Consider the following 23,394-nt stretch of genomic DNA (forward strand, 5'->3'; position numbering starts at 1 on the left):
AAACGCAGCGAACGATCAAACGACGAGCGAGAAATCGTTCATTTTGATCTTTCAACAAGTCCTCAAATCGTCGTTGATCGTTTGCAAAAAATTCGCAAATCGTTCCGTGTGAACAGTCGTTCGCCGATTTAACCAATGTGTGAGATAAGCTTTAAGCGATCGCAAAACGAATTTCGTACCGTCTAAACGCTGATCGTTATGAAATAAAATCGGTACTCCGACATCGTTAATCGTACATTCGGGCAAATTATCGTTCCGTGTAAACGTGGCATTACTCTTTTGGAAAATACTCGACTAATGAGCATTCAAGCATTTTAGTACGCGCTCATCTCTAACGTTCATACAACAAATTAGGCTCAACTAGCTATTCAGGACCTGTCCATTAACAAAAACTTTAAATAGGTTATCCAGGATTAGAAAAAAGCACAGCTACTTTCTTGTGAAACCAGCCCAACCACTGTCCTCAGGTTGTGTGTGGTATTACAATTCAGCTCCCTTCACTGCAACAGCCTTTGCATATGATTTATTGATATTGATCACACACCAGTGGTTTACGCCCACATATGGGGTACCGTTGTATTCAGGAGAACCTGCGTTACAAATTTTGGGGTACTTTTTTCTCTTGTTCCTCGTGAAATTGAGAAATTTCAAACTAAACAAACATATTATTGGAAAAATTCGTGTTTTTCATTTTTACTGTCTAATTCTGAATACTTTCCTCTAATGCATGTGGGGTCAAAATGCTCATCCTACCCAAAGATGAATTCTTTGAGGGGTGTACTTTCGAAAATGGGGTGACTTTTGGGGGGATTCTATTCTGCGGACACTACAGGGGTGCTGCAAACGCACCTGGCGCTCAGAAATTTCTTCAGCAAAATCTGCATTAAAAAAGCTAATTGGCGCTCCTTCCCTTCTGAGACCGGCTGTGTGCCCATACAGTGGTTTACGCCCACATCTGGGGTACCATTGTATTCAGGAGAACCTGCGTTACAAATTTTGGGGTGCTTTTTTTCTCATGTTCCTTTTGAAAATGAGAAACTTTAATCTAAACGTTTATATTATTTGAAAATTTAAATTTTCGATTTTTTTACGGCCTAATTGTGAATACTTTCCTCCAGCCCCTGTAGGGTTAAAATGTTCATTATACCCCTAGATTAATTCTTTAAGGTGTCTAGTTTCCAAAATGGGGTCACTTATGGGGGTTTCCAGTATACAAGCCTTCTAAATCCATTTAAAAAAAGAACTGGTCCCTAAAAAAAAATCAGTTTTGGAAATTTTCACAAAATGTGATAATTTGCTAATAAATTTCTAAGCCCCATAACACCCTAAAAAAGTTAAATATGTTTCCAAAATTATGCCAGAATAAAGAGGACATATTGGTAATGTGATTTAGCAACTAATTTATGTGCTATGACTTGCTTTTTTAGAAGCAGAGAATTTCAGAAGTTCATAAAATGCAAAATTTTAACATTTTTCATGATATTTTGATGTTTTTCACAAAAATACACAAAGTAGTGACCAAATTTTGCTACTAATATAAAGTGCCATATGTGACGAAAAAACTATCTCAGAATCGCTAGCATACGTTACAGCATCACTGAGCTATGAGCGCATAAAGTGAGACAGGTCAGATTTTGAAAAATGAGCCTGGTCATTAAGGCCAAAACAGGCTTTAGAGGCAAGGGGTTAAAGAACGTCATAAAAACTTTCTATTAAAACTTGCAAACAAAGCTGAAGAGTCATTTATGAAGATTATAGTACTTTAATAAATATGTCTCAAAGGGTTTTCTACAAATTTTCCATAGCAGCAGGACTGGTTCTGAGGCAGTGGTTACCTAATGGTAAATGCATGACAAAATAACTTATGCAGATAATATAGAATATACAGCATTCTGTATATAACAAACACCTATAGCCTATATTTTATAAACTGCAACAATAAATAAGAACAACCAAAAACATGGACAAATTATACATACAAAATCTATACAACAAGGATGAAACATACATAGATAGGTAAAGCCTTACACACACACATATATATAAATGTATACACATATGTGCAGATAGGAACAGGTGGTTGTCAGAGGAAAGATACAACTTATTTCACCCTTTAAGGGCTTACTCTCACGGTGCGTGAAACACAGACAGCATGGGAGGGGAAGCCTTGTCGTGGAGTCTCGCCCGGAGCGGCATTATTTATCAATATCATGCCCGGAGCGGGAAAAATGTTTGGATGTTCACAGCACTGTAATGACTATTCATATAGCATAAGCCAAAAAAAAAAGAGCAATAGATCACACTCTCCATCCAAAAGTGTGTTCTTTATTGTGGAGTCTCCAGTACATTACCTAGGCATCACTAGGGCAGGGAGAGAGGGAAGGAAAGTAGTAGCAGGAATGCTGGAGGACTGTGCCGGGTCAGGTAAGTATGTATATGGGGGGGAAAGGGGGTTGTCTTGTGTGGCTGGAGGTGCAATGCTGCCTCCTGCCACAAGAGAGACTGGCAGGGGAGGAAGCAAATGGATTTTTGCTCTGCCAGTCAGAACTCCGCAACATTTAACTGTGACCATTCATCATAGAAGCTCACAGTTAAAGAGCATGGCCCCATAGCTGTGGCATACTCTGCCTTTATGGTAGCTACGCAACTGGGGCTGACACATTCTCCGGTGCTTTACAGAGAATGCTCTTACCTCAGTCGTCCTGTGCAAACACAAGGGGAATATGCAAATTCCAAGCATTTCCAATCCCTTTTTCTACTGACATACAGTATGCTGTTAGGGAAGAGCTGGGACAGCACTATACAAATGAGATATCCCACATACATCTCGTGTGTGGTCACCTTAACGTGACTAATCCAATTTCCTGCTTAGGGTGAAAAGACGCAATCTGGTCGCATTGGGCTGTGTTGTGTTGCACTTAGCTGTAAGCCATTAAAGGGGTAGTGCAGCATTTAACATTTATTCACTAAATAACACACATTACAAAGTTATACAACTTTGTAATGTATGTTATTTAAGTGAAGGGCCCGTTCAGCGTGTTCCCCCCCATCCTGTAAGTGTGGTGCAGTATACTTACTCAATTGCTGTCGACCCCGGCCGCCATCTTGGGACAACGACGTCATCTTCGGGAAGCCGAACTATGCTCAGCCAATCGCGGCAGAGGGGGGCCGGCATAAGGGCTGTCTTGAACGGTCAGGCCGGCCTCCCAAAGATGACGCCGTCGACCCAAGATGGCAGCTGGGGTAGAAGTATACTGCACCACACTTCCGGGGTCGGGGAACATGGGGAAGGGGGCCATTCACTTAAATAATATACATTAGAAAGTTGTATAACTTTGTAATGTGTGATATTTAGTGAATAAATGTTAAACACCACACTACCGCTTTAACCTGTGTTTTTTAATACTTGTCAGTAATTTTAGCAATCACAACTAGAGATGAGTGAGTCGGGCAAAGGTCTGGCATCTGAATCCCGCCATCTTCCTGTTCTATGAGGAAGGAAGAGACAGCCCGAGTCCCGCCTGGAAAACAGGAATACAGCCTTGGGGTGGCTTGCTCATCCCTAATTCCAAATTAATTGCTAAATACCCAAAACTGGCTAGTATCTAGGCTATGTTCACACATACCGTATAATTAGTTCCTAATTAGCGTTAATTAGAGCTTTTTTGCTGCAAATTGCTCAATTTATCAGTAAAAAAGCACTAATTAAAGCTAATTAAATGCTATGTGTAAACACGGTCTTAAAAAAAAAACGCAGGTTAACAGCAATTAAAGAACAAGTCCCAAGAAAACTAAAATCTGCAGGCAGGCAGGGGGTTGAGAGAATATAATAAACAAGTGAACCCACCCGTCCCTGTGCCTCCGTTGTGCCACTCCCGTGCCCCGTACACAGCAGCCGGCTGTCATCTTCTGCTGGACACGGGGTACAGCACGTACCCAGCTCTTCCAGCTGCAACATCACGGCCCAGCTGAGCCACAGCCTGCTCAGCCAGTCAGTGACTGGGGCGGTAGCCCATCCCAGTCACTGATTGGCTGAGCGGGCAATCACTCAGCAGGGGACGTGATGTTGCAACTAGCAGAGGTGCGGGACCTCGGCTAGTGTGAATGAGACCCCGGAGTGGCGCTATGAGGCATGAGGAGAGTTTATTTGTTTATTTTCTCACCATTTTTCATTTTTGTGGAACTTCTCCTTGCACTGCATCACAACTGCACAGTAAACTCACCACAACCAGATTATATGTTTTCACCCTTAGGCCTCTTGCATATACCTGCATTATATCTAATTACAGACCACAGACCAAAAGAGGGGTTTTATATCGGATAAAAAAAATGTATAAAACTTATATTATACTTATATTACTTATATAAAAACTTGTATTACTTAAAAAACATATTAAAGGAAAACTGTCAGCTAGAAAAGAGGTCCCAAACTGCTAACATGTCTACATAGCTATGTAAGCAAAAGACTATCCATACCTTTATTGTATTTGCTGAAAGCTGCAATGACCTAAAAAAACTTGTTTTTTTTCCTGCTCTTAGAGTATGTTTACACTGAGCAGAAAGGGCGTCATGTCAATTCTTTGAGCGGAGAGATGAGGTCTGACACTGAAGCAGGTGGGGAGTTCCATTTTCTCAGTGTGAACATACCCTTAAGTGTCATAGTGGTGTGCCCAGAGTACTGTAATGCACTTTAGTGCCCAGGCCACACCTCCATGACACTTCAGAGTAGAAATAAAAAGCCTTTTTGGGCGATTGCAACCTTGTACAACTACAATAATGGTGTGGATAGTCTCACTGCTTGCATTGCTATGTGGCCATGTAATCGGTATGGGACGCCTTTTCTAGCTGACAGTTTCCCTTTAACATTCTTCTGAGATCTCTATAACATTTCACACAATTAACATGTTTATGGAGAATAAATATTTGAGAATAATTTATAAACAGAGTAAATATCAAGTTCAAGTAAATGTTGTTAGAACCAAATAAATAAAGACGGTAGGTAACGTGACATTGCGGAGTCTAGCATGCTTTTAAAGCGTGAATATATATATATATATATATTTATATATATATATATATATATATATATATATATATATATACAGTATATATATATATATATATATATATATATTCTATGGCGCATGCACAAAGTTGAATAAACCTTTTGTGTGTCATACTTCATGGTTAATGCTCATGAAGTCCAACAAGCAACCCATTCACAGCACTCGTACATAGATGGAATCTTGAAAAACAATGGTTCGAGTCACAAGATGTCTGCGTCACCAGTGTGTAGATGAAAGGTCTTTGAGGTCATATGCGTGTCTTGAATCCTGTGCTATGCACCACATAATAATCTGATCTCTTACAGTCTAAGGCTATGTTCACACGCTGTACAAACAATGGCTGTCAGGCCATTGTTTAACACTACCTACGGCCAGAATGAATGATCCGGCTAAAATAACGGCCGCCAAATTTATTTAAAATGTTTTCAATTTTCTATGATTCCCATCGAAGTCAATGCAAACAATGGCCACCTGTTCACACAAAGTATAGAATAATGGCCGTTGTTAGCAACCGCTGTCAAATTTATAACGTTAGTGACAATAATTTGTGGCTGTTATTTTTAGTTGTTCCCACAATGGATTATTTTCTGGCCATCATTCAACCTTTTTTATCAACTAAATTCAATGTAAAGTTTTAGTAGCCAGACCGGGTATTAAAAGTGGCCAGCATAAAACCTGAATCTGAATAATAAACCAATGGTTGTCATTGCAATAGTGGCTGCCAATGCTAAGCAACGGCCATTGTTTTAGACTCAAAACGGCGTTCGTTGTTTTGAGTCTATAATAACGGCCGTTCAAAAGGGTTGTGTGAACATGGCCTAATAGAAGCTTTAAGAACGGCACCAATATATTATAACATTTAGCCGGTTATAGCCAAAGCAGCATGTACAATTATGACAGTGACATTACAAAAAAAAAATACATTTCAGTCAGCCAAATAGAATACGTCTCATAAAATATATGTCATTGTAATCTTCATTTAAAAATACTCTGTCCTTCTGGAGCGTTAATATGCAATTACTATATTATCATTTTCAAGCATCTAGTCTAAAGCACTCACTGTAGGATAACACAGCATTGTGTATGAATTCTGCTTCAAGACTGTGACTTCTTCAAGGCCTTTCTAAGGTCACTGTAGAAGTTCACTAGGGAGCCTGCCATAGCAAAGTCCACTGTTCCCTGAGGAATCATCCCCCTCAGGTCAGTCTGAATGTAGCCGGTCAGGAAGCTGTGCTCCGGATTATCCTGGAGAGGTACACAGAACCAGCCGCATGGGTGATTAAATCCGCGGACGCAATGCGGTCTCACTTCTTCATGTTCAATACTAACACCTAGGAATGCATAGAGATAGGTAACTGTAAATGACAGCACACGAATGTATTAGGGATTATGTCAGATTCACAGAAAAAGTTTCCAATCATCACTCCAGATTGTAATAAGAATAAAGGTTGGGATTCTTCTACATATAGGACTACTGAAATCTGGGGGCCCTATTACAGAGGATGATTAAAATACATGTGAAAATGGCTTTAGGGTAGGTTCCATGTGGTTTTTGAAACAGAAACCGTGACTATTTGTATGTCAAAAACCACATGGGGTCACTTTAGAAAACCTTGCTACTCACTAGCTGAGGGGACCTGCCACGTTCCGTCTAAGAACTCCAGAAGCGGCCGCACACCGGGGATCGGGGCAGCGTAATGTGGGCAGCAGAGCTGGAGGTAAGGGGATGTAATTGTTCTAATGCACCCCCTCCCTGGCATTGCCTGAAAAAGGGCTCCTGGCCAGACAACCCCTTTAATGGGGAACAATGTAAAAAAAGAAGTGACAAACCATTTACCAAAGCTCCCACTAAAATCGGGGTTGGCCCCTGTAGTGACTGTGGCTCAGTTACAGCTACGACGCAGTGCTTCACATGGGTGTGGGTTTTGCCTGTGTGAACATTCCCTTAGGCTAGTTTTATACTGCTGCCTCATTTTGTTCAGGCATTATGCCCAGAACCCCGCCACTGGTGATAATAGATTTGCATGGGGTTTTGTGGTAGTTTAAAAGTGCTGCTGGAAATCTAGGTCCAGCTTCTATAATACAGATAATAAAGTGGCCATATTACGCCCATATACAACCAGTACTGATTTTGTCTAGGATCTCAGGAAAGGGAAGTGGAATGTAATACAAATGCATGTTTGCATCCATTAAGTCCTGAGTGTAATGATACAAACTGGAGGAACTGAAGATCACTATAAGGCTAGGTTTTCACAGGATCTTTTTTTGGCTGTTTTATGGCTGTCTTTTTGGACGTCCATCATTTTGAGGTCGAATAACGGCCGTTATTTTTAAATCGCTGACGTCATAGCAAAATTTGGCCTTAAAAAGTCGGACGTCCAAAAAAGGGCTGTCAAAGAGCCAAAAAGAGCCAACCTAGCCTTAGGCTTTCAGTTTGTGGGATAAGACTTGGAGTAAGGCCAGAACAAAAGTGCACGCATAGTACGCTTATCTGTCTAAAAGGTGTGTTCACATGGGCACAAGATGTGCCTGGGTAAAGCACCTCATCATGTCTCTCTAGTGGAGAAAAAAAAATCAGCTCAGAATTTTAATCCACAGCATGGCCTATACATTTGAGGCAGGCATTTCCACTATGTATAAAAGTAGCCTTACAGTGCCCATAAAACATGGGGGGAGATTTATCAAACATGGTGTAAAGTGAAATTGACTCAGTTGCCCCTAGCAACCAATCAGATTCCACCTTTCATTTTCATAAGAATCTGCGAGGAATGAAAGGAGGAATCTGATTGGTTGCTAGGGGCAACTGAGCCAGTTTCACTTTACACCATGTTTGATAAATCTCCCTCATGGAGTCTAAAGGTTAATAGCTTGCTAATAACTTGTTATAATACATACAAAATAAAACATATTACTGTAAATAAAAAGGATAAATCACATAGAACATTGAACTTATATTAAGAATATAAAACATAGAACTTATACCACAAGTTAAAAGGCCATCTTCATATGTTGTGGTATACGAAAAGTCCACAAACTCTCTTGGGGAGATAATGTTCAAAAGTTGTCCAGCGGTCGTGTAGCGCATCACACAGCAACTCTATAGTGTAAGCACATAAGGAGCCAAATGTATTAATATTCCCATTTATAAGAGGAAGTGGATAACTGGCAGTGCAAGGAAATAATATAACATCCTATACAAGTTAGGTTTAAAATTAAATCCCAAAAGGTTCAGACTGTCTAAGCATGGTTTTTAAAAAAAAATATTATTTTTTTTTGCTACTTGTGCATGTGGTTATCCAAACTTGACCATTATGTATAGTACTGTAAATATTCAGTTAGTACAGTATACATATCCAGAATGTTAATGCAGATACACACACAACTGATATTTCACAGAAATTCCACCATCCTAAAGATAGAAGATGTCTCATGTCTCAACAATCAGATTTGGTATCTATTATACAGATACCAAACACTCTGTTATTTATTGTAATGGGACCATGCACACCTCCATGTAAAACTAATGTGGAATGGAAAGCCTGCCCCTAGAGACTGTGATTTTAGTGCCTATTAAACAGAACGTGACTTGGAATTATGGCAGCTTAAATTGTTCTAAGGCCTTAAAGGGAATCCATCAGAAGTTTTGACACCACCAAACTACTAACTGCGCTAGAGAGAAGAGGGGAAAGGCAGTTTAAACATACCTTGCTGGATGGTCAAAACTCCCCTTCTTACTTCAAGTGTCACCTGGACAGTCCCTTCCTCTGCAGTGCGTCCCAGGCTCTCTATACTAAACATTCTCCAATGTCAGGACTACAGCCGTGAATCGAGTGATGAGAGGAGAAGGGTTGGGGAGCGTACAGCCCAGGAGACTACACAGCACTTACAGCTCCCAGGCTTACCCCCTCCTCCTCCTGTAGTCCGGGCTGATCTTCACATAGAAGTATTGAGGACCTTTGGGTCATGTGACCCAAAGGTCCTTCATCCCTCTCCTGTGCCGTCTGGCAGGTCCTGCTCCTCTGTTCAGCCCGCTCACCCGGCACTACAGTGAGGGGGCTGAACAGTGCAGTGGGGGTCCCTCTTCCTCTCTGGACCCCTGGGGGAGCGGGGTACCTACCATGAAGGCAGGGCAGGCTTCCTCGGGCCCCCTTCCTGCAGGGGCCCCATAGCAGTCGCCTTCCCTGCCTTCATAGTAGCTACGCCACTGGTCTGAGATGTTCCAGAAATATCAGCTAGCAATGCAGTTTTGGAAAAAATACATAGTCAAAAGTACCTGTTCTAAATCCTTGATAATATCCATTGTGGTCATCAAGCTGTCCCACTGTAGCCTGTAAGGTCCTGGACGGATATAGTCGACAATTCTGTTGGTGAGATCTTTCACAACTCCTTCAACTTTATAGCTGTACCAAAAGAAAAGAAATCAAACATCGTCCATATTCTACTACTTGTGCAGCTGCAGGCAACTACTAACGGCTGGATTTCCCCTCGTGCAGTATTTGCATAGGATATGATCCCACAAGTCGTGCATGGATCCTATTCATGTCCCTGCAGTGTCTGGGCATGTTTCTTCGCTCTCCAGTAAAGTCTATGAGAGATCCAACCACCAACCACATTGCTACCAAAAATGGCAGCAGACACCCACCAGAGATCACAGTACTTGGATACTGATTGATCATCCTTATCCAATCTACATAGTATTAACATTGGTGTATGAAAGTGAAAGGTGTTGGCCACTTCATAGTGAAATAGTTCAGTGTACAGTATTAGTAAGTGTACTCACTGTATATACTGACAGCAGCTCCCTGTGTACCTCATAGAGCCAAGATCGGACTCCCCTTCTCCAGGCTGTGCTGTCCTGCTCTGTGGTGAATATGTCTATAAGTTGGCTGACATGGAGGAGCATGTGACCATGCCCCGCCCCCCAGTGTCCACACTGAGCCTGTACATGCATATAGAGAACACTGGGGGCGGGGCATGGTCACATGCTTCTCCATGTCGGTCATCTTATGGACAGACTCACCACAGAGCAGGGCAGCACAGCCTGGAGGAGGGGAGTCTGAGTTAAGCTGTATGAGGTACACAGGGAGCGGCCATCAGTAAGTGCAGTGAGTACAGTTACTAATACTGTACACTGAGCTATTTTACTATAAAGTGGCCAACCTCTTGAAGAAATATTCTACTCAACATCTAATCTTCTAAAATAAATTTACTTTTCATACTTCACTTACAGGCAACCACCAAATTCCTCAGAAGGTTTGCGCCAGACGGTGACATCACTCTGAAAAACACAGGTGGCAAGGTCAATGGTGTTAGTTCACATTACCTAAGAATAACAGATTCTAATGGAATAAGCTTCCATTATGTAAAGCAGCGCTTCTCAAACTGAGAGGCGCCCCCTAGTTGTTGGTGAGGCCCAGCTGGGGAGCCAGTTTTCACAAATTAACTATGATCTGCACAGTCCTTTTGCTTTTTTGCAGAAATCTCTATTTTAGCAACATTATGAATATATTTTGTACTAATTTATTAGTATATAGAGCTTGGGAGATGGGTGAAAGGTAGCCCTAGCATTATTTTCAGTTTTTAAACAGACTTTCATTACAGATGGTGAGGCCCAGGCACCCTCTTGGTCAGTCTGGTGAGGTCTAGGCATTGCCTTGGTCTGTTGGGTGAGGCTCCAGTAGAAAAAGTCTGAGAAGCGCTGATGTAAAGTACACAAAGACTATGTAGTAAGGGAAATATACATGAATACTCTTTAGCATTGTCCTCTCCGTTCATCAGAATACATATAGTTGCAAAGAAAAAAAGCTTCTGTATTACTTTTAGTTGTTCACATTTATGTGATATAAAGTATTAGTTCAAATAAAGAAATATCAGTGAAATCTAAACAACATTTTAGTCGAAGTTCTATATAATTTAAAGAGGTTTCCAGACCTTTTTATTTTACTAAGCCATCAATATCTGATGAGTGGGGGTCCAACTCCAGGTAACCCCTCTGATCAGGTTGAAGGAGGGCACTGCGCTTGTGTGAGTGATGCGGCTCTTTCTGCCCGACACAGCTCCGTACATTTGGTAGCATCTGTACCTGGTATTGCAGCCCGTACCATTGAATTAAATACCTTATCAATAGCTTAGTTGCTTACAGTTCACATTTCAAGGGGTATTCCGATCTCAGCGTATCCCCAATCCATAGGATACCCCTATCCCATGGATAAAACAGGCTAACTGACACCCAGTGATCCCAAGAACAAAATCACAATAACAAATGATGGCTGCGCAGGTGGGGTAAGGGCTCAGACCATTGCATTACTGCATTTCCATTCTCAGGACTGATGGGGGTGCAATCAGTCAGTGTATCCTATGGAATTGGAATATCTCTTTACATTTTGTTAAAGGCTAAAACATCTTAGTACTGTTCTAGTTAATAGACAGAAAAGAGAAAAGGTGAGAGCCCTGAGTGGTCGGTATAACTTAAAGTAGCATTTTGCTTTTTTCCTGTGGTGCGACTTGATTCAAATCCTTCGGGCACCCATGTGATCTCTTCGCCGACTGGCCTGCAACTAAGGAAGCCGGAAGTCAGGGTCTTCCGGCCTTCAAATGCACTAGAGAGACAGAAGAGGAATCAGAAAAATAAACGTGATGTCACTGCCAGAGGGACCTTAACGGCGCTGTAGGACCGGAATGAAGCCGCGCAGCGGGACACTGATCATCAGTGGTAAGTATATGCACCAGCCTGCAGCAGGGGGAGAAATTACACAAAAAATTGGACTGCTTCTTTAAAGGGGTTATCCAGCGCTACAAAAACATGGCCATGTTCCCCCTACTGTTGTCTCCAGTTTGGGTGGGGTTTTGAAACTTAGTTCCATTGAAGTAAATGGAGATTAATTGCAAACTGCACCTGAACTGGAGACAACAGTAGGTGGAAAAGTGGCCATGTTTTTGTAGCGCTGGATAACCCCTTTAATGGCTAACTGAAAAGATGATAAGAAACTGTAAACTATTGAGACAACTGGGTCCTCAAAAGTTCTTTTAGTTGTCTCCTTTTAGGTTAACCATTAAATGTTGCCAACAACAGAAGAGTCTCACTTATTCTCTTATTAATCCACTGGATAACATGGTATTTCAGCCATGTCTAACAGTACAGTGGGTACCTGAAACGCGTTTGCTTGGGTTTGCTGTATCCTCCATTGGTTTTATAGATAAATCAACAAAGAAGTTTGCTCACTGCAACGCTAAGCCTATCTACATTTCATGGGCAAAGATATTTCTAAAAGTTAATAAATAAAAGTCCTATAGACTTCTTTACAAAGGAAGCTAAAACATTAGACCCTGGCAGTAAACCATGCACTGACTACCTGGATGTGTCCAGCTCTGTGTCATACATAGCACTTCTCTCCCCAAATCATATTAGTATGTTGAATGGTTTCTGGTCTTATAGAGGAGGATGAGAAAGAAGCACAGGTAAAGGGGACTGTAGGTCACATCTTATGGGTTACTCTGCGTTCTATTCAGATAACACACTGGGAATCTGAATGATAATCAGGACTCTTAGTAGATCTTTAACCAGTAATACTTACATGACCACTTTTCCCTATTACCTAAACGCATAGATTATTAAAGCATTTCTGCACTTCAGATAACTTTTCAGGATAAGCTGCTTTATGTGTTTACATAAGGAATAGCACTGGTATAGGCCATAGTGCAGTGTTTCCACTCTCTGAGTTAGAAAAAAGACTTTTAATGGAACTCTATGGAACCCGATTCTATTTTCTAACAGCAGCGCAGTCCTCTCCCGGCTTGTTCTCCCTATTGGTACAAGTCTGAACACTCAGACCTGGACCGATCAAAACTTTTGACATGTCTCTATGACATTTCAAAAAATTTTTGTAACGACAGTGACACTTTAAGAGTATATGTGGAGTTCAGGAGGGATGTAAGGCAACGTAAGGAGAACCAAAAGTATAGAAAGAAGTAGTTTTCTCTGATAAGGTATATTACAAAGGTTCTTATATTCACTTGAACTACTAATTTGTCAAATATTTATTGAAATGTTAGTGACTATTTAAGTCTTTATCAGGGGTTACTAGATATTTAGTATACTACAAACCTACCTTAGACCTCACAGGAAACCAATTCATTATTACAATTCCATGCCTCTTAAAATCTAAATTCAGAATACTGGACATTGTTTAAAGGAAAATTATCAGCAGATTCATGCATACAAACCTGCTAATAGTTCCCGGTGGCCGCTTACCTCCTTTAACTGGCGCTGTTTTTGAGATATTTAATCTTAAAAAAATAGCAAATTAACTCATTAGGAATACTATGAGCATTCCTGCCCCCCACAGAGTACTGTTCAACCCTCCCACTGACTCAGATACTAGCACCCTATCATATGCATAAGCAGGCAGGCTGGAATATGTTTTAGTAGGGATGAACATCTGAGTCGGTGGGCCGAATGGTGCTCTGGGGGGCCAAGGAACGCCCCAGTGCTCCAAAGTAGTTAATTTGCATATCTTTACAAAAATCAATATCACAAAAACAGCAAAAGACTGGTGAGACCGGTCATATGCCCAAACCTGCTGATAGTTTTCCTTTATAGTGTATTTGTCACACAAAAATGTCACACATCATGTGACATATCAAAAGTTTTTATTGGTCACGGTCTGAGTAGAGTGTGAGTAAAATAAGCAGGGAGACAACCGCGCTGCTGCATGCTCCTCTCCCCACTCTGTATATGAGACCTAGACAGACCCATAGACTTGCATTATGAGGCCATCTTGGTCACATGACACTGAGATGGGAGTAAATGCACTAAGTGCATCCTTTTCCCAGCTTGTTCTCCTGATCGAACATAGTCTGAACACTCAGACCCTGACCAATCAATCCTTTTGATGTCTCTCTGACAGGTACTGCTTAAAGCAATGTATTTATGTACAGTTCCAGACTGGGAGAATTAGAGACCTCATATAGGACCATAAATGTAAAAACTGAGTATCTAAAGGACAAAACAAGAATAACTGCACAATGTTACTACACATGTATACTGTGGAAAAACACTTAAACCAATGCAAATCCTGAACAAACAAAGCTTATGCAGGGGCTCCACAGGGATAACATTAGCTGGTATAGCGGTATTAGCTGATAACCATTTACAGTACATTGATACCTGTATTTATGACTACTAGGATACAGGTCTTGGTCGCACTTGAGATTTTAAATCTTTTTTAAATCTCTGATTAACAAGAAAGTAGGTGCAAAGTTTATCTGAGATAAGTGACTACAAGGTTATTCTGCCACGAGAACTAAAGTAAACTGATGTGTCAGCAAGAAGCAAAAAAGAGAACTAAAGCTAAAGTCTATCTACAATGAAGAGAAACCACAGCATGAAAATAACTTCACTGGCCAACCTATCTAGGCTTTCTACAGAGGGCATGAGGTACTACCCCAGTGCTTCCTAAACTGTGAGGCCCACCCCACTGGTGAGGGGCAGCTCTGCCCTGGCCAGAGGTAAGAGTTCCTGACCCTTCTCTTCTTGCATCTCCTGGGCAGAGGTGAGAGCTCCTGACCCTTCTCTTCTTGCATCTCCTGGGCAGAGGTGAGAGCTCCTTACCCTTCTCCTCTTGAATCTCCTCGGCAGAGGTGAGAGCTCCTGGCCCTTCTCTTCATGCATCTCCTGGGCAGAGGTGAGAGCTCCTGACCCTTCTCTTCTTGCATCTCCTGGGCAGAGGTGAGAGCTCCTGACCCTCCTCCTCTTGCATCTCCTGGGCAGAGGTGAGAGCTCCTGACCCTTCTCTTCTTGCATCTCCTGGGCAGAGGTGAGAGCTCCTGACCCTTCTCTTCTTGCATCTCCTGGGCAGAGGTGAGAGCTCCTGACCCTTCTCTTCTTGCATCTCCTGGGCAGAGGTGAGAGCTCCTGACCCTTCTCTTCTTGCATCTCCTGTGCAGAGGTAAGAGCTCCTGACCCTTCTCTTCTTGCATCTCCTGGGCAGAGGTGAGAGCTCCTGACCCTTCTCTTTTTGCATCTCCTGGGCAGAGGTGAGAGCTCCTGACCCTTCTCTTCTTGCAGCTCCTGTGCAGAGGTGAGAGCTCCTGACCCTTCTCTTCTTGCATCTCCTGGGCAGAGGTGAGAGCTCCTGACCCTCCTCCTCTTGCATCTCCTGGGCAGAGGTGAGAGCTCCTGACCCTTCTCTTCTTGCATCTCCTGGGCAGAGGTGAGAGCTCCTGACCCTCCTCCTCTTGCATGTCCTGGGCAGAGGTGAGAGCTCCTGACCCTTCTCTTCTTGCATCTCCTGGGCAGAGGTGAGAGCTCCTGACCCTTCTCCTCTTGCATCTCCTGGGCAGAGGTGAGAGCTCCTGACCCTTCTCTTCTTGCATCTCCTGGGCAGAGGTGAGAGCTCCTGACCCTTCTCTTCTTGCATCTTCTGGGCAGAGGTGAGAGCTACTGACCCTTCTCTTCTTGCATTACCTTGGCAGAGGTGAGAGCTCCTGACCCTTCTCCTCTTGCATCTCCTGGGCAGAGGTGAGAGCTCCTGACCCTTCTCTTCTTGCATCTCCTGGGCAGAGGTGAGAGCTCCTGACCCTTCTCTTCTTGCATCTCCTGGGCAGAGGTGAGAGCTCCTGACCCTTCTCTTCTTGCATCTCCTGGGCAGAGGTGAGAGCTCCTGACCCTTCTCTTCTTGCATCTCCTGGGCAGAGGTGAGAGCTCCTGACCCTTCTCCTCTTGCATCTTCTGGTCAGAGTTGGGATTGTGAATAGAGAAAGTGTTGTGGGGAAGGAATAGGGTAAGGAAGGGAGAGGGTTGCTGCCATTGGAGGAGTTAGGGGCCTATTCCACGGAGCGATAATCAGCCGAATCGGCCGTTTATCGTTTGGTGGAATAGAGAAAACGATCAGCCAAAGATCGTGTCATCGGCTGATCGTTTATTTAGGCCCAAACCTAAAATCATCGGTCACACACCGTGCATGGCTGCGTGGAATAGCGGTGCGCGGCAGGCGACCGACGATTTGAGAATCACCATACATTGCCTATTAGGGCTTCTCCTCTGCTCCGTCTTCCTCCCTGAGTCCTGCGGTGCAGCATCAGCTTCGGTGCGGCCTGACTGAGCTGTCAGACCACTCAGCCAATCACTGGCCGGGACCGCTGCGGCCAGTGATTGGCTGAGCGGTCTGACAGCTCAGTCAGGCCGCTCCGGAGTTTATGCTGCGCCGCGGGACCCGGGGAGGAAGACAGATCGGAGGAGAAGCCCGGCTAGCCGTCGCTAAACGATTATCGGGCCGTGGCATAGGGCAGTGACAGCAGTTTGGAACATGAAGTACTCCTGACAGTATCAATTTAACCACCAGTGAGAAAAAGAAGATTTTCAAGTAGCTTCTGGACTACTACTTACCTGCAGCTAGAGATGGCGGCTTGCTCTGGTGAAGCCTCAAGCGGAGGGGCTCACTATATTTTATTATAAAAGCATTTTTTGTCACACAGACAAAATTTAGATCGGACGGACTGAGTTTTCATCCCCCCAATGTAGATGGCGCTGGGAGAAGTGCTTAGCTAAGCTCTTCTCTCCCTGGCTCACTTCTCTCCCCATCTAACTGGAGTATGGACTCACACTCTTTCCATATCCTTTCACTATTCCACATAGTGGTGAAACAAATACTATTAAATAGCATCTTGAAAGACACTTACTGATTTCTTAGCCACACTCCATGCATCATCCGGGATGTTGTGGTAATGGATCAACGTGTTCTGCAGTTTTGTGGACATAGACGGAACATCGATCTCCTCCATATTTCTAAACAGAAAGAAGCAAAATTAAGCAGAGGAATTTTGCCCATCATATATCACGTTCTAAGTTCTTAATGAAGTATGGCATCAAGACCCATGATTGGGAAAAGGTTGTGTGCTCTATGAAGAATACACATAGTCTATGTAGGTCTGCATCAGGATATGCTAGCACTGCTTGCTGTGTGTATCCCTTGGAGCACACAGGGTCTATATCCATAGGGCGCTACAGCTCTCATGATACTTTATAGAGCAGTATACCTTTTATATCAGCCGTACTCAGGGATTTCTGCCTGTTAGAATTCCCATTGATAAAAGGGACTAAGTGAGGAAATCGAGGGCACCTACACGAGAGCAGTCATCTGGCCAGAACCCAGGTAGTAGCCAAACAGGTTCTCATGTACACACCCCTACAGTCATCACTCTGCAATCCTGGAATATCCTGAGGATGGAGAAACATCCCAAGAACAGGAAAAATAATGGAAGGCAATGTTTTCTACCAGTCTGTGCAGTAAATCCATGACTGCAAACTCCGACAGGCCCACAAGAATTCTGCAAACCATAGCTAGGCTTAACGTGAATCCAGCAGCATGTTAGACAAATCTAACCTGATGCTAGATTCTAATAGGGCAGGGGAAGCGGAGTGCAGCTTTATCTTTACAGTGGTACCTTGTTTTAAGAGTAACTTGGATTAAGAGCGTTTTGCAAGAAGAGCTCACAGTTTTTCAAAATTGTAACATGGTTTAAGAGCATTGCTTTGGTTTAGGAGCTTCCTGTACTGGGTGGGAGGGCGAGTGAGGAAGGGGCATGATCTGCATAGCGGGGTCTACAACAAAGTACCCTGACCCAGGAAATCTCCCTCACCTTCCAAATCATAACAGATCAACTTCAGACTGGGGCTTGCATCCGGGGACAGGACTGTGGAGGTAATCTCTTTGAGGCTATGTTCGCACACAGTATTTTTGCTCAGTATTTTGGTCCTTATATTGCAACCAAAACCAGGAGTGGATTGAAAACACAGAAAGGCTACGTTCCCACACTGTTGAAATTTAGTGGATGGCCGCCATTTAATGGTAAATAATTGGCGTTATTTTAAAACATTGTCCGTTGTTATGAAATAATGGTCATTATTTGTCATAAAATGACAGCCATACACTAAATTTCAACAGTGTGTGAACAGAGCCTTTCTGTGTTTTCAATCCACTCCTGGTTTTGGTTGCAATATGAGGACCAAAATACTGAGCAAAAATACTGTGTGTGAACCCAGCCTAGAGCTGTAACCTGTGCTATACTACTGCTATACTGTGCCCACAAATGTCCTGCTCATTCCTTCATACTCCCTGTAGTCTCTGTCAGCCCTTGTATTTCCCATCCTCTCCATTCTTGCTATAACTTACACTCAGCTAAACACACTGCTGCTTTAATGTGCCTGCACTCACACTCAGCTATACACACTGCTGCTATAATGTGCCTGCACTCACACTCAGCTATACACACTGCTGCTATAATGTGCCTGCACTCACACTCAGCCATTCAAACTGCTGTATAAAAAGTTCCTGTCACTGTCCTTCTGCACAGCTATCTGCAATCCCATCCTGTATCTACAAACTGCTGTTTTTCAGGTTTATGCACTTACTATACATTATAATCCACATGCTGATTGTTGTACTGTACAGTAACTTATAATATCACATATTTCGCTGTTTCTCATTGTTTGTTTCACCTGTTCTACATGTTCAGAATAAAAAATCATTACTTTGCTTTGGTTTAAGAGTGGATTCAGATTACAAGCACGGTCCCGGGACGAATTATGCTAGTAATCTAAGGCACTACTGTATTTAGAAAAACCACCACACTATTAATGATATATAAATATAATATTTTTTCTTCATATGTAAATAAGGTGCTTTAGCGCACTGGAGGGGGGGGGCTGTAGCTTTCGGTGCACCGATCCGCCTGCAGATCCATCATCAGTAAATGGTCAGCGTCCCCCTCTTTCCCTACCTGCCCAATGACTTCTGCAGAGGTCACAGTGCATGCCTAGAACTTCTATAGAAAAGATAGGGTCGCCTAAAATTAACAAAAAAAAATTACTACCAGAAAATTGAGGCTAAACGTAACCCTGAGTGAATGGCCTGATAGCATGCATGCTCCCTCACCACTCAATTCCATGCCTGTGGGACTTATGAGCATCACTGAGCACTGAAGCTGGCAATGTTCATAAGTCTTAAAACAGTAAGGGCTTATTCACAAGATCCGTGCCATGATCTGGAGGAGGGTCGCTGCATGGATCCCCTAGCCGGAGCCCCCCCCCCCCCCCGACACCCGGCACAGATACCCCCACGCCTCCCCCGGCAGCAGAGATGATGGGAGAGTATGATGTGCTCTCTTCCTGTCATTGCATCTACACTCACCCACTTGCCCATGGTGGCTGGCTAGACATGCTCAACTGAAATGGCCTTGACTAGGCAGCCGGGAGAAGAAGGCAGCACAGTCCACGCGACTTCTGGTGAACATGTACGCTGGTCGGCACAGGGAGCAGGTGAGTAGTAGATGCTATGACAGGAGAGCACATTATGCTGTCATCTCTGCAACCGGCGGTGATCGCAGTGCGGGATTGCGGCACGGATCATGTGAATGACCACATTCACTTCACACATGGTACCTAAAAATGTCTGTAAACGCGTAATCCGCACCCACGGACAATTTTGCAGGACGTGTGAATGCAGCCTAAATGTAGTGGTGACCAAGCATACACGCTGCTGGACTTATATTCTCATGATGGGTGGGGGTCCCAGGGGTCAGACACCCTTATGCCACTCTCTATCTAGTGGATACAGTATAGCTTTAAATCTTGGGATAACCCTTTAAAGTAAGTTGTGGATATGCATTAGGGAACATCTCCATCCAGGAGCAGATTAAATAATGTTCTGAATACAAGCACAGGCATTGTGAAAAGGGGTTATTTGCCCTAGGGCTTATATGGCTGTGTGTGATACGCAGCACTATAGCTTATAATCAGAAGCAACGGCCATACAAAGTACTCTGGCTCTGGGGCTTGGCTGCCATCATGATAATCTTGGCAGTAAGCTTGATTTTTTTTTTTATGTACTGAAAGGCATAGACATCAAATTATTTTTTCAGGAACATCTCTTTCATTTATACCATTTAGGATCTGATCCTAGTTAAAAAAAAAAAAAACAGCAAAAATAAAACGGCACAAAACCTGCATAGTGTGGACAAGGCATAATAAATACATAGGAGCCCATACACATTAGCTAAGGTAAAAAACTAGGGCCCCATTTTAAACCCAAAACAATGAGATGACAGTGGCACTCCACATGTACTACTTTAGATGTTGCAACGTTCTAGTGAATTATTAAAGGGGTAGTGCGGCGCTAAGAAATTATTCACAAAATAACACACATTACAAAGTTATACAACTTTGTAATGTATGTTATGTATGTGAATGGCACCCTTCCTGTGTTCCCCGCCCCCCGCCCGTGGACCCAGAAATGTAGTGCACTATACACACCTGATTCGTGTCGACCCCCGTCCGCATTTCTTCCGACAGTGATGTAATCTTCGGGAGGCCGGCCGACCCGCTCCTGCCGTCCCTCATGCCGGCCCCCCTCTGCCGCGTCATCAGCTGCTCAGCCGCGATTGGCTGAGCATAACTGTGCACAGTTATGACGGAGCAGAGGGGGGCCGGCATGAGGGACGTCAGGAGCGGGTCGGCCGGCCTCCGGAAGATTACATCACTGTCGGAAGAAATGCGGACGGGGGTCGACACGGATCAGGTATGTATAATGCACTACACTTCCGGGTCCATGGGCGGGGGTCGGGGAACACGGGGAAGGGGGCCATTCACATACATAACATACACTACACAGTTGTATAACTTTGTAATGTGTGTTATTTTGTGAATAATTTCTCAGCGCCGCACTACCCCTTTAAGAGAGTGCAGCCGTGCCGTTTCGGAAACAAAAAAAAACAACATTTTTTTTTACTAGGGAAGTACAACTTCTGCAATATTCCAGACTTTCGTGAGCACTGCCCTAGAAAACTGCTGACATGTCACAGGGACATGTTAGTAAAGAGTCCACCAGCATCCAGGCGTGTTCAATATCTTCAAAAATGTATTAATTGATCGAGCACATAGCAAAATTTTTAAACCTAAGGGTCTTTGTTAAAGTGTCACTGTCATTATACTTTTCAAAATCTAAATCTATAGTAGATGTGATATAAAGCAAGTTTTCCATATACATTCATTATGTACTTATGAACTTACCAGAAATCCAGGTCCAGTCTCCTGAAGGCAGATTTTTGTGCTGGTTGTAAAAAACAGACTAAACACAGGAATTCCGGCCAGTACAGAGAGTCACAGCTCAATGTGTCCATCAGTCACCTGACTGCCTTCTCTCTGTGAGCGCTCAGGACTTTCCTGTTTTCTGCCTCTTTGAGAAAAATAAACAGTCAGAAAACAGTAAGTGCCATGTTTTCCATGATAACTTTAAGCCTGACATTGCTATGTACAGTACTTGGTCACACAATACATTTTTTGAAGATATTGAACACACTGTTGGACACTCTTACTTATATGTATGAAAGCCTTCCATTGGGATTGCTGGTGTTTCAGTGGGCACCCTTGTCCTAGGCTGTTGGACATCTTTTCTTTGGTTATGTCACAAGGACATGTCTTGATCGTTCAGGGTCTCACTATTGAGTCACCCACTGATTAGGAGAATGAGCCGGGAGAAGCACAGAGTAACACACTTCGCTCTCTGGCTCACAGCGATCTCTGTCCAGGCAGCTCCATTATAAACCTATAGGGCCTGGACTGAGATGATTGTCAGCAGGGAAGTGCAGCACACCACACCAATCCCCTCTCATCTCCTAATCAGTGGTGGTCTCAGTGGTGAGCCCCCCACCAACTGAAGCCTTATACATGTCCCTATGACACATCAACATTTTTTACTATAACAGCAATGCTTTAAATGATAGAAAGGCAATAAATTAAGACCACATATTTGATCCATAAATTTATTTAGATTCCTTTAAGGCAAGGATGGGGAACCTTCGGCCCTCCGGCTGTTGCAAAACTACAAGCTTCGGCTGTCCAGGCATGATGGGAATTGTAGTTGTTGCAACAGCTGCAGGGCCCAAGGTTCCCCATCCCTGCCTTAAAGGGAATCTGTCACCAAGACAATGCTATCTAATCTACTACCACCATGTTATAGAGCAGGAAGAGCTGAGCAGATTGATCTATATCCTTGTGGGAAAAGATTCTGTATAACTTGTAACATGTTGAAATCTCTGATCATTCTGTGTTAAGGAGTCCGGTGCATAGTGACAGGACTCTTAGCATGGAAACATCAGAAATTTTAAATAATAAATTACAAGGTATGTTATTCTGCTCAGCTCCGGCCTCTCTATAACATGATGCTATTAGATTAGGAAACATTTTCATGGTGAAGGTTCCCTTTAAGGATAAAAGTCCCGACAATATAAAGCTGAATATGTAGTGAAATCCTGTAGAGAGACTGCACATTGCCCTATGTGTGTGTACAGGGTCAGAGGTCACTACACCCAGCATAACCACTGATCCTGAGGGCTGATGCTGATCACTATGGGTCAGAGCTGACTGATCCTGATGCCTTACACATAATGATTATTATTATTATAGATTATTGATTGGATCACTATTAGTCTCTGAGCGGTGACAATGCCCTGTATGTCCCACACCATCACAATAACACAGCACCCTCAGCACAGGACAGGCCAGTAGTAACCATCATCCCTTATTACCCACTGTAGAACTACAAGCCCCAGCAATACAGGTGATTACACGGCATCCTGTGTAAGAAGAGATCAGTACAGGAAACAGCAGACACTCACCGCTCCGTGCTCCTCTCCCTCCGGATGGCAGCCGCACAGCGCTCTCAGTATCAGCAGTTTCACTACCAGCCAATCACAACACAGTGTCATTCATAAGGCGTAACCAGACGAGAGATGCCACCTATCAGAGGAGAGCTATGACGTAGCCCCGCCCACTAAGTGGCTTCTCTGTCACTGGAGTATCAGGTGGGCGGAGCCTGGAGTCATTCAGGCATCCTTGTGTGATGTGGTGGAGTAGATGGCGGCTGCCATTCATATAGATGGCGGGGGGAGGAGATGGCTGCACATCACAGGGGATGGCCGCTCTACTACTGATTCATTCATGTCTATAGGATCATAGGGGATTCTGTACCACTCACACCCAGAGAGGACCATCACATTATCTCTCCCCCTACCCCACACCTGACCTCCACAGTAATCACCAGCCCTTCATTTAGCCTCTACCTTGGCAGACAGTTCTTACCATTTATCATGTGTTTTACATATCATTCACTATCTTTTATTAACCCTTAGAGGGCCAATTTAAATTTTTGCGTTTTCGTTTTTCCCTCCTTGTGCTTAAAAGGCCATAGCATTTCCATTTTTTCACCTAGAAACCCACATGAGCCCTTATTTTTTGCGTCACTAATTGTACTTTGCAATGACAGGCTGAATG

The 23,394-nt window shown here is 43.4% G+C and overlaps 1 protein-coding gene across 3 annotated transcripts; it reads right to left on the reverse strand.

Moving 5' to 3' along the window:
* Positions 1–5,141: 5,141 nt before the first annotated feature.
* Positions 5,142–22,806, reverse strand: STARD4 (StAR related lipid transfer domain containing 4). Of its 3 annotated transcripts, none has more exons than XM_069964691.1 (6): positions 22,740–22,806; positions 16,746–16,851; positions 10,295–10,344; positions 9,340–9,466; positions 8,049–8,163; positions 5,142–6,397 (listed from the first exon to the last, which is right to left on the reverse strand). In XM_069964691.1, exons 2-6 carry the CDS (start codon positions 16,845–16,847, stop codon positions 6,162–6,164), a joined length of 630 nt encoding a protein of 209 aa, XP_069820792.1. In that variant the 5' UTR covers positions 16,848–16,851; positions 22,740–22,806; the 3' UTR covers positions 5,142–6,161. The 3 variants fall into 3 exon arrangements, with proteins under 3 accessions (XP_069820792.1, XP_069820791.1, XP_069820793.1); XM_069964690.1 differs by lacking the exon at positions 22,740–22,806 and adding an exon at positions 21,133–21,265; XM_069964692.1 differs by lacking the exons at positions 9,340–9,466; positions 10,295–10,344; positions 16,746–16,851; positions 22,740–22,806 and adding an exon at positions 8,954–8,975.
* Between the last annotated feature and the right edge of the window lie 588 nt (positions 22,807–23,394).

Source organism: Dendropsophus ebraccatus, chromosome 3 (genome assembly GCF_027789765.1).
Source record: "Dendropsophus ebraccatus isolate aDenEbr1 chromosome 3, aDenEbr1.pat, whole genome shotgun sequence".
In the NCBI taxonomy this organism is placed as follows: domain Eukaryota; kingdom Metazoa; phylum Chordata; class Amphibia; order Anura; family Hylidae; genus Dendropsophus; species Dendropsophus ebraccatus.